A 12,418-nucleotide genomic window follows, 5' to 3' on the forward strand; every position below is an offset into this window, starting at 1 on the left:
AATATTATATCCATATAAGGACTGCAGCATTCTCCTGCCACCACAGAAACTGCTATAAATTTTGGAACTGAAATCCAACTAGGTTATGGTCAGCTACCGTGTTTCCTTGAAAATAGGACCTATCCCAAAAATAAGCCCTATCCCGATTTCCCCTCACTTGAACAAAATATAAGCCCTACCCCTAAAGCAAGCCCTATTTAAGAGCCTGTGCAGCCGGCCACCTGCTCATTCTGCAATCGGCCTGGACGGATTGTTGTCATTGATGGGAAAATGAATTCCAGAGTTTATCAAGACATTTTGCAGGAAAACGTACGACCATCTGTCTGCCAACTGAAGCTCCGCAGAGGATGGGTGATGCAACAGGACAATGACCCAAAGCATACAAGTAATTCAACAAAAAAATGGCTTCAACAGCACAGAATACGCCTTCTGGAGTGGCCCAGTCAGAGTCCTGACCTCAACCCGATTGAAATGCTGTGGCATGACCTTAAGAGAGCTATTCACACCAGACATCCCAAGAATATTGCTACACTGAAACAGTTTTGTGAAGAGGAGTGGTCCAAAATTACTCCAGATCGTTGTGCAGGTCTGATCTGCAACTACAAGAAACGTTTGGTTGAGGTTATTGCTGCCAAAGGAGGGTCAACCAGTTATTAAGTCCAAAGGTTCACATACTTTTTCCTCCCTGCACTGTGAATGTTTACATGTTATGTTCAATTAAACCATGGCAACATCTAATGTTTGTGTAGTATTATTTTAAGCAGACTGTGTTTTTCTATTGTTGTGACTTAGATGAAGTTCAGAGCACATTTTATGACCAATTCATGCAAAACTCCACCTAATCCCAAGGGGTTCACATACTTTTTCTTGCAACTGTATATAAACAGCTTCTTGACCAAAATAAAATTACTATTTTTTTTTCCTTGTGTGACAAAGCACATTTTTCAACTTTAAAAAAATGCATATATATCATGTAAATTGCAAGGATTAAAAGGACCTCTCTCAAGAGACTGTCAGTCTATTTACCTTAGCAATGGATAAAAACACATTTATTACCACTAGTCATTCATACCTGTCTACTTTGTAGAGAGCCAAATAAAGCCTTGCCTTCATCTTCTAGAAGATTTTCTTTAAAAGCAAGAAGAAAATGTAAAGTGAATAAGGTATACTTTAATAGTGGTCAAAAATTGCCAGATTTTTACAGCTCAATTCCCATAAATCTCTATGAACTGCTGCTTTCAAGGAGATAGGATAAGATTTTGATTTTAATGCAATTTGACAGATATCAAAAACCTTGTTTTCGCTGTGACAGTTTATTTTTTTACATCTGGCATGCTTTCATGTCAGAGTTGGTTTGGCACAACATCTAAGAGTGATGTACCAATTCATTTGTTCATACCTCATTTTAGTTGTTCATTCTTTTTACTTGAAATATACCATTTCAATAGCAAATTATAACTGTATTAAATTGTACAGAATTTATTTCTAGAGCCTTATGAGAAACAAGCTCCATTATAGTTAGACTTATTCTAGATTAGCAGTTCTGTTTCATCTTATTGCATTTGCACAGATATAGATGTTACATCTGTTTAGTCATATACTAGTGCCCAGAATAGTCTTCTTTCATTTTTCAATACTAGAAATTGAATACTAGAATACTGAATACTAGAAATTAAAATACAAAGTAGAATTATTTAATAAACCAAGGCTTAGCCTATGGATATTATTAATCATGATATTAGCTATGGGCATTTAAATGTTTCTTGCTGTTGTATCTAAGCATAATCCTAGTACCAATTCTAGAGCAACAAATATCTTCCCATCTATGACAATTTCTAAAAATGGTTTTGTGGTGGGTAATGCCATTATTACCAGTTAAAGGAGTAAAAGATAAAGGTTCCTCTTGCACATATGTGCTAGTCGTTCCTGACTCTAGGGGGCGGTGCTCATCTCCGTTTCAAAGATGAAGAGCCAGCGCTGTCTGAAGACGTCTCCGTGGTCATGTGGCCAGCATGATTAAACGCCAAAGGCGCATGGAATGCTGTTCCTTCCCACCAAAGGTGGTCCCTATTTTTCTACTTGCATTTTTTACATGCTTTTGAACTGCTAGGTTGGCAGAAGCTGGGACAAGTAATGGGAGCTCACCCTGTTATGCGGCACTAGGGATTCGAACTGCTGAACTGCCAACCTTAATTGACGAGCTCAGCATCTTAGCCACTGAGCCACCGTGTCCCTTAGTTAAAGGAGTACTAGGGAAAAAACCTTATAGAAAGTAGTATTTTCTGAAATCAAAATAAAAAATTTCACTATCCACTTTTAGCAGCATAGGATGTTAATAGGGACTGTAAGGGTCTGACTTTTGTCTAGCATAATCCCATATTATGCAGACAGCAAGATGGGTGACATGTAAATTTAATAAATACATTTAGCATTCTATGTACCAAGATTTTATTAACTACTTTAGGTAGCTTTTCTTTATTTTCAAAAATATAGTTGCTTACTATTTTATGTTAAAAACAAATAAAATAAAAGCTTTCTTTCAAATGGTCTCATAAATTCAACTTTTTACTTACCTAAACACTGGATTGTAAAAGCACAAGTGCTCCAAGTCATCATAGGAATACGTGGATCAACTTCGTTAGGAGCAACTTGTAATCCAATTCTATAAATTGCTGTGGCAAAGAGAACCACCATCTCTTTAATGCTGTTTGAATATTCAATTCTGTGGAAGGAACCCAGAAGTTGTGAACTGGTGATGATAATGTTCAAAAGATAAATTGTTACATTACGTGAAGTAATATTCTTAATTATGTCAGAAATATGCAATACTAAACTGTCACTGGAAACTATAATTCCTGGCAACAGGCTTGAAATTTTAATCCTTCAGGCTAGATGCATTTGCTCAATGGAAAACAATACTCTAGTTTAACAAAGTGGACAACTTTAACTCTGTGAACTTCAACTATTAGAATACTTAGCAAAGGCTATGTGGGCAGCAAAATTCTGGGAATTGAAGTCCTCCTTGCTGGAAATTGTCCTAAATTGGATACACTAGACCAGGGGTGTCAAACTTGATTTCAGTGAGGAACACATCAGGGTTGTGCTTGACCTCAGGGGGCCCAGGTGGGTGTGGCCCGGGTAGGTGTGGCCAGCTCCGACATCATTCGTGTCAGGGCACCTGTAGTGGCCCGAGTCCTCTGCCAGCAAAAACAGGCTCCCAATCTCTGTTTTGGCTGGGACGGCCTCCTGCAACCCTTTACCAGCGAAAATGGAGCTTGGGAGGGCCTCCCAGCTCTGTTTTCGCTGGCAGAGAGTTGCAGGAGGCCGTCCCAGCCAAAAACAGAGATCAGGAGCCTGATTTTGCTGGCAGAGGACTCGGGCCAGCTCTTCCGGTTTCCAGCACTGCTACACACACAAAGGACAGCTAATTGTCGGTTGCACATGTGCGCCAGAAACTCAGAAGAGGAACGGGTGACGCCGCGCATGCCAGGCAACGGGTGACACTTCAGGCATTTGTGCCATAGGTTTACTATCAGGGATATAAAGCATATTGTCATATGATGTAATTATTTTCTAAAATATGCTATGTATACTGTAGCTTTTAATGGAATGTCCATTTTCTTTTATGAACTAACTAGTATAGTAACTCTTTATTCAGCAACTGTATAATGTTTCAAACTATTTCATAAACAAGCATTTCCATTGAATTGATCTCTTGGATATAGAAGAAACATCCATATGTAAAGTTGCTAATTTATAATAGATAGATAGATTCACAATATACATATAACAAAAACATTGTAAGTGTGACTCAATACTTACAAAGGCTGAACTCCAAAGCTAAGTATAGAATGGAATTCAGATGAAGCATCTTCCATTTCTTTATTAAGTAAAGATGGAGCAATTTTGGTTTCTTCAAAAATCAAATAAAAGATTGTTACATTTTGATTTTAACTAACTGAAATAAATACTTTTACTATTAAAAAAATCTTACTTTTGTTATAAAAATGCAGTTTAGTCATTTGGCCAAAATTTCTATTTAGCCATATGAGAAATTAAATAGCCTTGATAAAATGCATAAAGATTTATAATTTATCTCTAGGTTAATGACCTTAAAATGTAGAAATAATCACAAAGCCATCCTATTGCAATATACTAATATAGACAATAAACTAAGAAGAAATTAATAAATCATAAAAGAAATGGAATATTGACTGTACCAGTAAAATACAGCCAGAAGAAAAGATTATGAGAAATAATAAAGATCAATGGAAGCAATTTTGTAATTGGAAAACAAATGGGATTACATCTTAATCCATTCAACAGCATTTTAAGAGAGTTTTTCTCAGTTCTAAAGTTCTCCATGAGGCTCACTAACCTTTATTGCTTTTCTTGTTGTAACCAGCTATCCGAGCCATAACAATCTCTAGCCACTTGGACAAAGACAGAAGCTGAGCTACCATTTCTGCATCCTCACTGACAATACAAAAAGACAGCCATGGAATGGGCATGTTTTACACACACGACATCATTTTAAAAACTATTGGGTTATGATGATGATTATTCAAATACGAACTTATCTTGCGGTGGTTGTTCTAGCTATCAAAAATTGGTATTTCCTACAAAGCTGAGAAAGAACTTACACCGGACAATATGTTAATAAAATGCTCATACAGATAGTCCTCGATTTACAACCATTTGTTTAGTGACCGTTCGAAATTACAACAGCACTGAAAAAAGTGACTTAAGATCAATTTTCACACTTATGACGACTGTAACATCCCCATGGTTAGGTCATCAAAATTCAGGTGCTTGGCAAATGGCATGTATTTATGAGAGCTGCACTGTCATGGGGGGGGGGGGGGTGTCATGTGAACATATTTGTAATCTTCCCAGCTGCCTTCCGACAAGCACAGTCAAGGGGGGAAGCCAGATTCACTTAACAACTGCAACAATTCACTTAACAACTGGGACCAAAAAATGGGGCAAAATTCATTTAACAACTACCTTGCTTAGCAACAGAAATTTTGAACTCAGTTGTGGTCGTAAATTGAGGACTATCTGTATAACATAGGAAAGAATCATGTATTTTCCCTATAAATGTAAGAAAAACAGCTGTAGATTAAAATATAAGAAAAAGGAAATACAGTCACATACCTGTTTATCTTCTCTTCTTGCAGAGGAATAATTGGTATCACAGTATTGCACAGGGATTTGCATAGTGGGCAAAGGTACTCGCCATTCCCTAAATCAAAAACCTGTTCAACATGATGACGTTGTCGAGAATTCAGCTGAATGGCTTCAAAGTATCTGAAATGGATATTCAGATGGACATCTCAGAATAAACCACCTAATTCAGACATGTAAACACCCAGTTCTGAAATTTAATTTAAATGGACAATCCCAAATGCTATATAATAGCATGCAAATGTTTGCGTTCTCCTTCATCAGGCAACTTGGTGAAGAACAAAAAAAGAGATGGGGAGGAGAAGAGAACAAATGTGGGTACCATGGAATTTACAGTTATATTCACCTTAAGGTCTTGAAACCATAACTCAAGGCAAATTCAGCCATTCTCTTACCTATCCCTTATGTTTAATTCTTTTTAATTTTTTGCTTTATTTATTGTCTTACTTGATGAAGAAATCTACATCAAAAAGTGAAGCTGAGAGCTATTATGTTAGGTTTGAATTAGCCTATGACATATCTTCCCTTACTCTGGAATATGGAACTAAATCAACAAGTAATTTTTCCTCTGCATTTAGCCTTATATTTCTTTGAGTACATTCCTTGGCTATAAAATGACTGGCACTGATGATGTTACCCAGTTTGGGTAATGAAACATCTGTAAGAAAACAACCAAGCTCAGAGACCACCAAGGGAACATTTCAATCCTGAGCTACAAATATTTTCCCTTTTTTTAGTGCTCTTTACTTTCTACTTAGTCAGCATAACATATATATAAACACCTTAGAAGAGGTAGCCTGAAAACTGACTAAAGTTTAAGCAAACAATAAAAATTATTAAATATATCAACTCACTTCTGCCAGCAAGCAGCATGCATCACATGACCACAAGTGCTGGTATGTGTTCCACATGACAAGTCCGGATCCATGAAAAGAGGATCAGTGTCTTCTGTTGAGGAAAATGAATGAATAAACACACTGTTTCCTTTTGCAATAAGGGATGTTTTGCAAAATGTGCACTAATAAACTTATACATCCAATTCTGGCAAGGAACATCTTTTTAGGGAATAAAAAAGAACTTATCGTTTATATTAAATTAAAAGACTAGCAAATGATCTTTTACATTACATGCGATCAATCTGTCTATCTATATTTGTCAATATTTGCCCAGTAAAACTCTAGTCTTTCGTAATTTTAGGATTTTGAGGATTTTTAAAATAAAAGGTAGGATGAGAAGCTATCAACTGGAAGCAAAGATTCTGATAAATAAATTATATGAAGTTTATTTATGCTATATCCCTATGATGTATGATCACGTAGTAGAATTATTGCCATGGATGTTAATAAAACCAAGAAATAGGACCCTTAATATACCTGGGGGGCCCAGGCTTGGGCACACAACCAAGTCTTCATGGCTTTATGAAAGGCAAACAGGGTTAAACTCATCCTAATCTCGAAATGGAAAATATTCCAGAGGACAGGGACTACAGCAGAGAAGGCACAATAACAAATTGTTATTCCTTCACTGATGGGACCCATAACATGCCCCACCTGCCAGACTAAATTGGATATATAGAAACAACAGGGAGAAGTCAGTCTATTATGTAAGTGGTCTCAAGACATGAAGGATCTTAAAGATGATAACTAGCTTAGTTGTCAAGGAGATAACCATCTTAAAATGCATCTGGAAGCCAGTGCAGCTCACGTAGCAGTGATGTTATGTTTAATATCAGATACCCTTTAGTACTTGTACAGTCGATAGTTGAAGCTTTAGTTGATGAGCAAGGTGTTACAGGAATCCAGGGAAGTCACGAAGGCATGAGAGAGTGTGAGTAAAACCTCCCAATCCAGGAAAGACTCAACCCTAAGGTGTACTAAGGTGCACAAAGGCCCTCCTGGCCACGGCTGCCACCTGCTGTTCTACCCTTGAATCCAAGAGGAGCCCCAGAGGATACATATCCTGGCTCCATCTAGGGCAGTGCCATCCCATCCAGCACTGGCAGTGGAAAAAAATTGTCAGTAGAAGGCCCCAAAACCCAAGCCACTCAGTCTTGCTTGGATTGAATCAAAGCCCACTGATGGACCTTGTCTAGACCTTTACAGTACCAAGACAGGACATCCAAGATATTGTTCAGGCAGCCCAGCATGGAGATATAAAACTGGGTATCATCAGTGTATTGATGCTACCTTACCCCAAATTGTTGGATCATATCATCAAGAGGCCTCGTGAAGTTATTAAATAGGAGAGGAGAGAGAACTGAAATTTGAGATCTCTCCTGGATCTCTGTGGCTGGATCTCCCTCCTCTCCATAAAAAAAGACTGGAACTGACCCCAGAGGAAGGAGGGGAACAAGCACAAAACAGTGCTTCTCACTCCCAACTCCCAAAACCAGCCTAGAACAGGGGTGAAATCCAGCAGGTTCTGACAGGTTCTGGAGAACCGGTAGCGGAAATTTTGAGCAGTTCAGAGAACCGGCAAATACCACCTCTAGCTGGCCCCAGAGTGGGAAGGGAATGGAGATTTTGCAATATCCTTCCCCCAGGAGTGGGGAGGGAATGGGGATTTTGCAGTATCCTTCCCCTGGAGTGGGGTGGGAATGGAGATTTTGCAGTAGCCTTTCCCTGCCACGCCCGCCACGCCACACCACACCCACCAAGCCACACCCACAGAACCGATAGTTAAAAAAATCAGATTTCACCACTGGTCTAGAAGGACACCATGGTTGATGGCTAAAAGTGGCTGTGAGGTCAAAAAGAGCAAGTATGGTCACACTGCCCCATCCTGGTCCTGCCAGAAGTCATCTACGGGCACCGTCAATACCATTTCTGTCCCATAACCCAGCCTGAATCCTGACTGGAAAGGGTCCAGACAATCAGCTTCACCCAAGGTCCTCTGCTGCTATAAATTTCCCCAAAAGTTTCACAACGTAATATACATACCTCCTACAAGTTCAAGTTCTTTCCCTCTACATTGGGTTAAGGCAGTGGATTTCTGGATACAGGCAGATAAAACCATGGCAGCGTTTTCTAGCATTACTTCCTGTTCTTCCTGACACAGGATACATGTCAGCCTTTCTTTTTCAGTGACAGACTGGCCTCGCTTGGGCCCCAAGGCAATTCTGACTTGATAATGTGGGAGTATGAACCTAAAGACACAAGATTCAAATCAGTGGATTTTTGGTCAACAATCCAGTCAAAGATCACTACAACCATTATTTGTAATTTAGCTTTAGATAAAAATAAAATTCGCTTTAAAACTATTAAAAATGGATCTATCTTCAACCTGAACTTCAAACGAAAACCTGTTTAATGCAGCACCTATCAAGCAGCTGAACCGAGTGAATCTGAATAGTAATATGAGAGCATTGTAATCACAGAAACCTAATAATGATTGACTGAGTTCTGTGATGAAATAACTTTCTTAATTTAATATTTAAAAACAATTTCCTCACTCTCAGATTTTAAACAAAAGCTTGTTTGTTCAGCCAGCACAAGAAGTAATACAGAAGTAGATCCTTCCTAATTAAATTAAGATTGATTAAACTTTTATCTTGCAGGGATGGAAGAGCTCATACACTGAAATATATTCAAAATCTGTGCATGCCACCATGCCCTTCTCTTATGAGCAGATTGAGGCCTGCTCTCAGCTTCTCAGATATAATTGGATGAGGCATTGCCTTGGCAAAAATGCCTCACATTTTAGCATAGATACCACTTATATTATGGTCTACCCGAAGTTTGTGAAATGCATGAGCTGTGCCAATCTTCTTCCCTGCTAGGAGCTAGTGTCACTTTCCTCTCTCAGGGAATGGTTGTCTCTCTCATATTGCCTCTTAAATAATTCAGGTAGTCCTTGACTTATGACCACATTGAGCCCAAAATTTCTGCTGCTAAATGAACCATGTTAACTGAATTTTTGCTCCATTCTATGACTTTTCTTGCCACAGCTGTTAAGTGAATCACTGCAGTTATTAAATTAGTAACATAGCTGTTAAGTGAATCTGGCTTCCCCATTTGACTTTGCTTGTCAGAAGGTCAGAAAAGGTGATCACATGAACCTGGGACACTGCAACCGTCATAAATGTGAGTCACTTGCCAAGCATCTGAATTTTGATCATGTGACCATGGGGATGCTGCAATGGTCGTAAGTGTGAAAAACGATCAAGTCATTTTTTTTAAGTGCTGCTATAACTTTGAACGGTCACTAAATGAATGGATTATCTGTATTGGAAGGGATCCAAAATGGTACATTACCACAATAAGAGAGCCATTAACAGTACCCAACTGTGCGAAAGCACAAACTGTTTGTCATGAGGGTCTTTCATTTTTATTTCCCAGTCTAGTCTATAGCGCTGGGTGTCTCCAATCCAAATACTAACCAGATTCGAACTAACCTGGTTACTAATTTTTGCATTTATCTGATATATTATTCCCTCCTCCTACCTCTCTACTTCCATAGCATCTCTTCCAGGTGTTTCTTGCGTGTTGTCATACAAGAGCTTGTGAGTTTCTATGAAATTTTTCTGTAAAGCGGACATCTGAGCCATGATCTTTTGGCGATGTAATCGGGCAACTTCTGCTTTCCTCTTCCTCTCAGCCTTCTCTTTCTCCTGAATTTTCTGCATCTGATTTAACAGAACAAACACCCTGTGTATTATTCAAGACAATCACAGACATAAAATAAAAATTGGCATTTCCTTCTGATAGTCTTGCCAAATCCCCAAACATCTGGCTCTTCCGCCTAAAATGAAAGGTTATGGTCCCAACAAGCCTCAGAGCAGTGGTCCCCAACCTTTGTGGCTAGGTGGCCCTGCTGGGTGGGAAGAAGGGAACCAGGCCACACAAGAAGTGGGCCAGCATGCACAGACATGCAGTAGGACTGCACATGCTGCTGCTTGCACGAGTCAAGCTGCGGACATGCACATGTTCATTGCCCCATTGCTCGCGCAGCCTGGTTGTGGGCCATGGCCTCAAAGTTGGGAACCCCTGCCTTAGGGGGAAAAAAGTGCCACAGGCAATTTTCAGGAAAAGGGAAAATACAATTCCACAAACTACAGAGTGGTGATTGCAATTATTATGAGTACAGATAGTCCTCAGTTAATGACCATAATTGGGATCAAAATCTCAATTGTTGAGCAGTCAAGTCATGAGACTGTTTTGCTCAATGACCACAATCTCAGAATCCCCAGCTGCGGTTCTTAAGCAGTCACAAAGATTGCTAAGTGAATCCTTTATCCTAGATAAAGAACACAAGGGGGAAGGCACAGAGAAACAGGGAGAGAAGAATTTTACCATAGAGTTAAAATCCTTTTCTCCATCCACTCTGTATCTGCAGAACTTCCAGGTGCTAAAATCCTTTTCTCTCTGTCTCTCAATGCCGTTGTATGAAAAAGATTGCGAATGGTGATCACACAATCATTGGGTGCAACCAGTGATACACATGAATAGGTTGCCAGCACAGAGATTGTGATCACATGACTGCGGTAGGGACAAGCGATATTTTACAACGGCTGGAAGTCTTTATTGGCCATAAAGCATCCTTTCTGAACTATTAAAACTTCCAACAGTCATTAAATGAATGACACATTATACGTTGAGGAATGTCTGCTGGAGGGATGTGCCAGCAACGCATACACTACAAGAAGAAAAAACAAAGTAGAGGAATGAGAACATTTATCATTTCATCTGGTCCTCTATTCATAAAATGCTTAAGAATATAAGGCTACCTTATTTCATGGTTACCTCATTAACTTTTGTAGATTCTGACATGGGTGTAGTGACGGCCATGGGAAAAGAAGACTTCTCTCTCAAGCATTTTATCGTCTCAAACATCTACAAACACAGATTTAATAGTTAAACACAAACTGCATGTAGCACATGTACCGTAATATTTCCAGTTTGCCCTGCAAGAGATGTATGGAGATCCAAAGCATGTCTGCTAGTAACTATTTCAATTTAGCCAATACTATTTCTTCTTATTACTTTTCTTCTGTAGTTGGATCGTAATCATCTTTAATTATTTTACTCCACTTGGGATCTACAGAGACTCTTTTGCCTATTTTATTTTATAGGGAAGGCTATAAGACAGGTCATATTACCCTCAAATCAATTCCTGATTGATTTATTCACTTGTAATCCTTACTTACCCGTAGAACCCAGATGATCATGTCTTTTTGTGATTCCAGTTGTTCAATTCCTTTCAGCTTTTCCAAAATCATAAGGATGTTCATTGCATTCAAAGCAGAGCTTCCCATTCCTTTATGAACAGAAATATTTTTTAAACTAAAACTTAATTAACTTGATTTAACTTTTTTATTAAATCAATCAGCTACATACATTTATTCTCCTAAAGGAGTTGCATTTTCTTCTTTTACTAATAATGGTTAAACTGGTTGCTTTATTCAAAGAGGAGAATGTATTTATGTTTTTTTATTTAAAAATCACTTCTGGATTTTGTGCTTGTGACAAAAAAAACCCCGAAACGTTGACTTTGGTTTTGCCGATTAGATAGTTTTGTTGTTATAGAAATGGTTGGTATATACCAGTGACGGCTAACTTTTTTACCATTGCATGCCAGGAACGGGGGTGGGGGAGGTTCGTGCGTGCGTGCCCACACTCATAATTCTATGCGCCCTGCCCCACGCATGTGCGCGCAACCCTCGGTCCTGGCACGCAATAGCCCGGTAGGCCCATTTTTTTTTCTCACCTGGCTCCAGATCCTCTCTATGCATCTGGGGAGAGCGAAAACAGCCTTCCCCACCCCCTCAGAGGCCCTCTGGAGGCCCGAAACGGCCCGTATGCCAACTTCCGGTTGGACAGGAAGTGACATTTTTTGCTGTCCCCAGCCTCCAGAGCCTCTCTAGGAGTCTCTTCCTTCATATTTTATACTTGGATAAAACAGTAAAAGCCACAAAAACAGTATCTGCATTGAGGTACAAAGAGCTTCCATCATTCCCAGACATGATGGTCATGGCTGGATCTAAGATGACACTGATTTGGGGAAGACTCCATACACTTGATAATAGACAAAAGCCAGCTCTCATATGGAAAATTAAAACTGATACTAGGGAACATCTGTATATGAAAATAAATTAAGATACTTCTGCTGCCTGCTGGCTGCCTGCAATTTGGCCGTTCGAATCTCACCAGCTCAAGGTTGACTCAGCCTTCCATCCTTCCGAGGTCAGTAAAATGAGGACCCAGTTGTTGGGGGCAATAGGCTAACTCTGTAA

The 12,418-nt window shown here is 39.2% G+C and overlaps 1 protein-coding gene across 1 annotated transcript in view; it reads right to left on the reverse strand.

Moving 5' to 3' along the window:
• Positions 1–12,418, reverse strand: part of UBR1 (ubiquitin protein ligase E3 component n-recognin 1) — a 73,065-nt gene that overhangs the window by 13,890 nt on the left and 46,757 nt on the right. Inside the window, exons 27-36 of the mRNA XM_034417743.3 lie at positions 11,333–11,442; positions 10,929–11,018; positions 9,630–9,811; positions 8,127–8,332; positions 6,042–6,135; positions 5,158–5,310; positions 4,379–4,476; positions 3,823–3,913; positions 2,574–2,722; positions 1,073–1,128 (exon numbers count right to left, since the gene is read on the reverse strand). Of these exons, the coding sequence (XP_034273634.2) occupies positions 1,073–1,128; positions 2,574–2,722; positions 3,823–3,913; positions 4,379–4,476; positions 5,158–5,310; positions 6,042–6,135; positions 8,127–8,332; positions 9,630–9,811; positions 10,929–11,018; positions 11,333–11,442 (1,229 nt within the window). The remainder of the gene's footprint in view (positions 1–1,072; positions 1,129–2,573; positions 2,723–3,822; positions 3,914–4,378; positions 4,477–5,157; positions 5,311–6,041; positions 6,136–8,126; positions 8,333–9,629; positions 9,812–10,928; positions 11,019–11,332; positions 11,443–12,418) is intronic.

Source organism: Pantherophis guttatus, chromosome 1, assembly GCF_059756535.1.
Source record: "Pantherophis guttatus breed Tessera chromosome 1, ASM5975653v1, whole genome shotgun sequence".
Lineage (NCBI taxonomy): Eukaryota > Metazoa > Chordata > Lepidosauria > Squamata > Colubridae > Pantherophis > Pantherophis guttatus.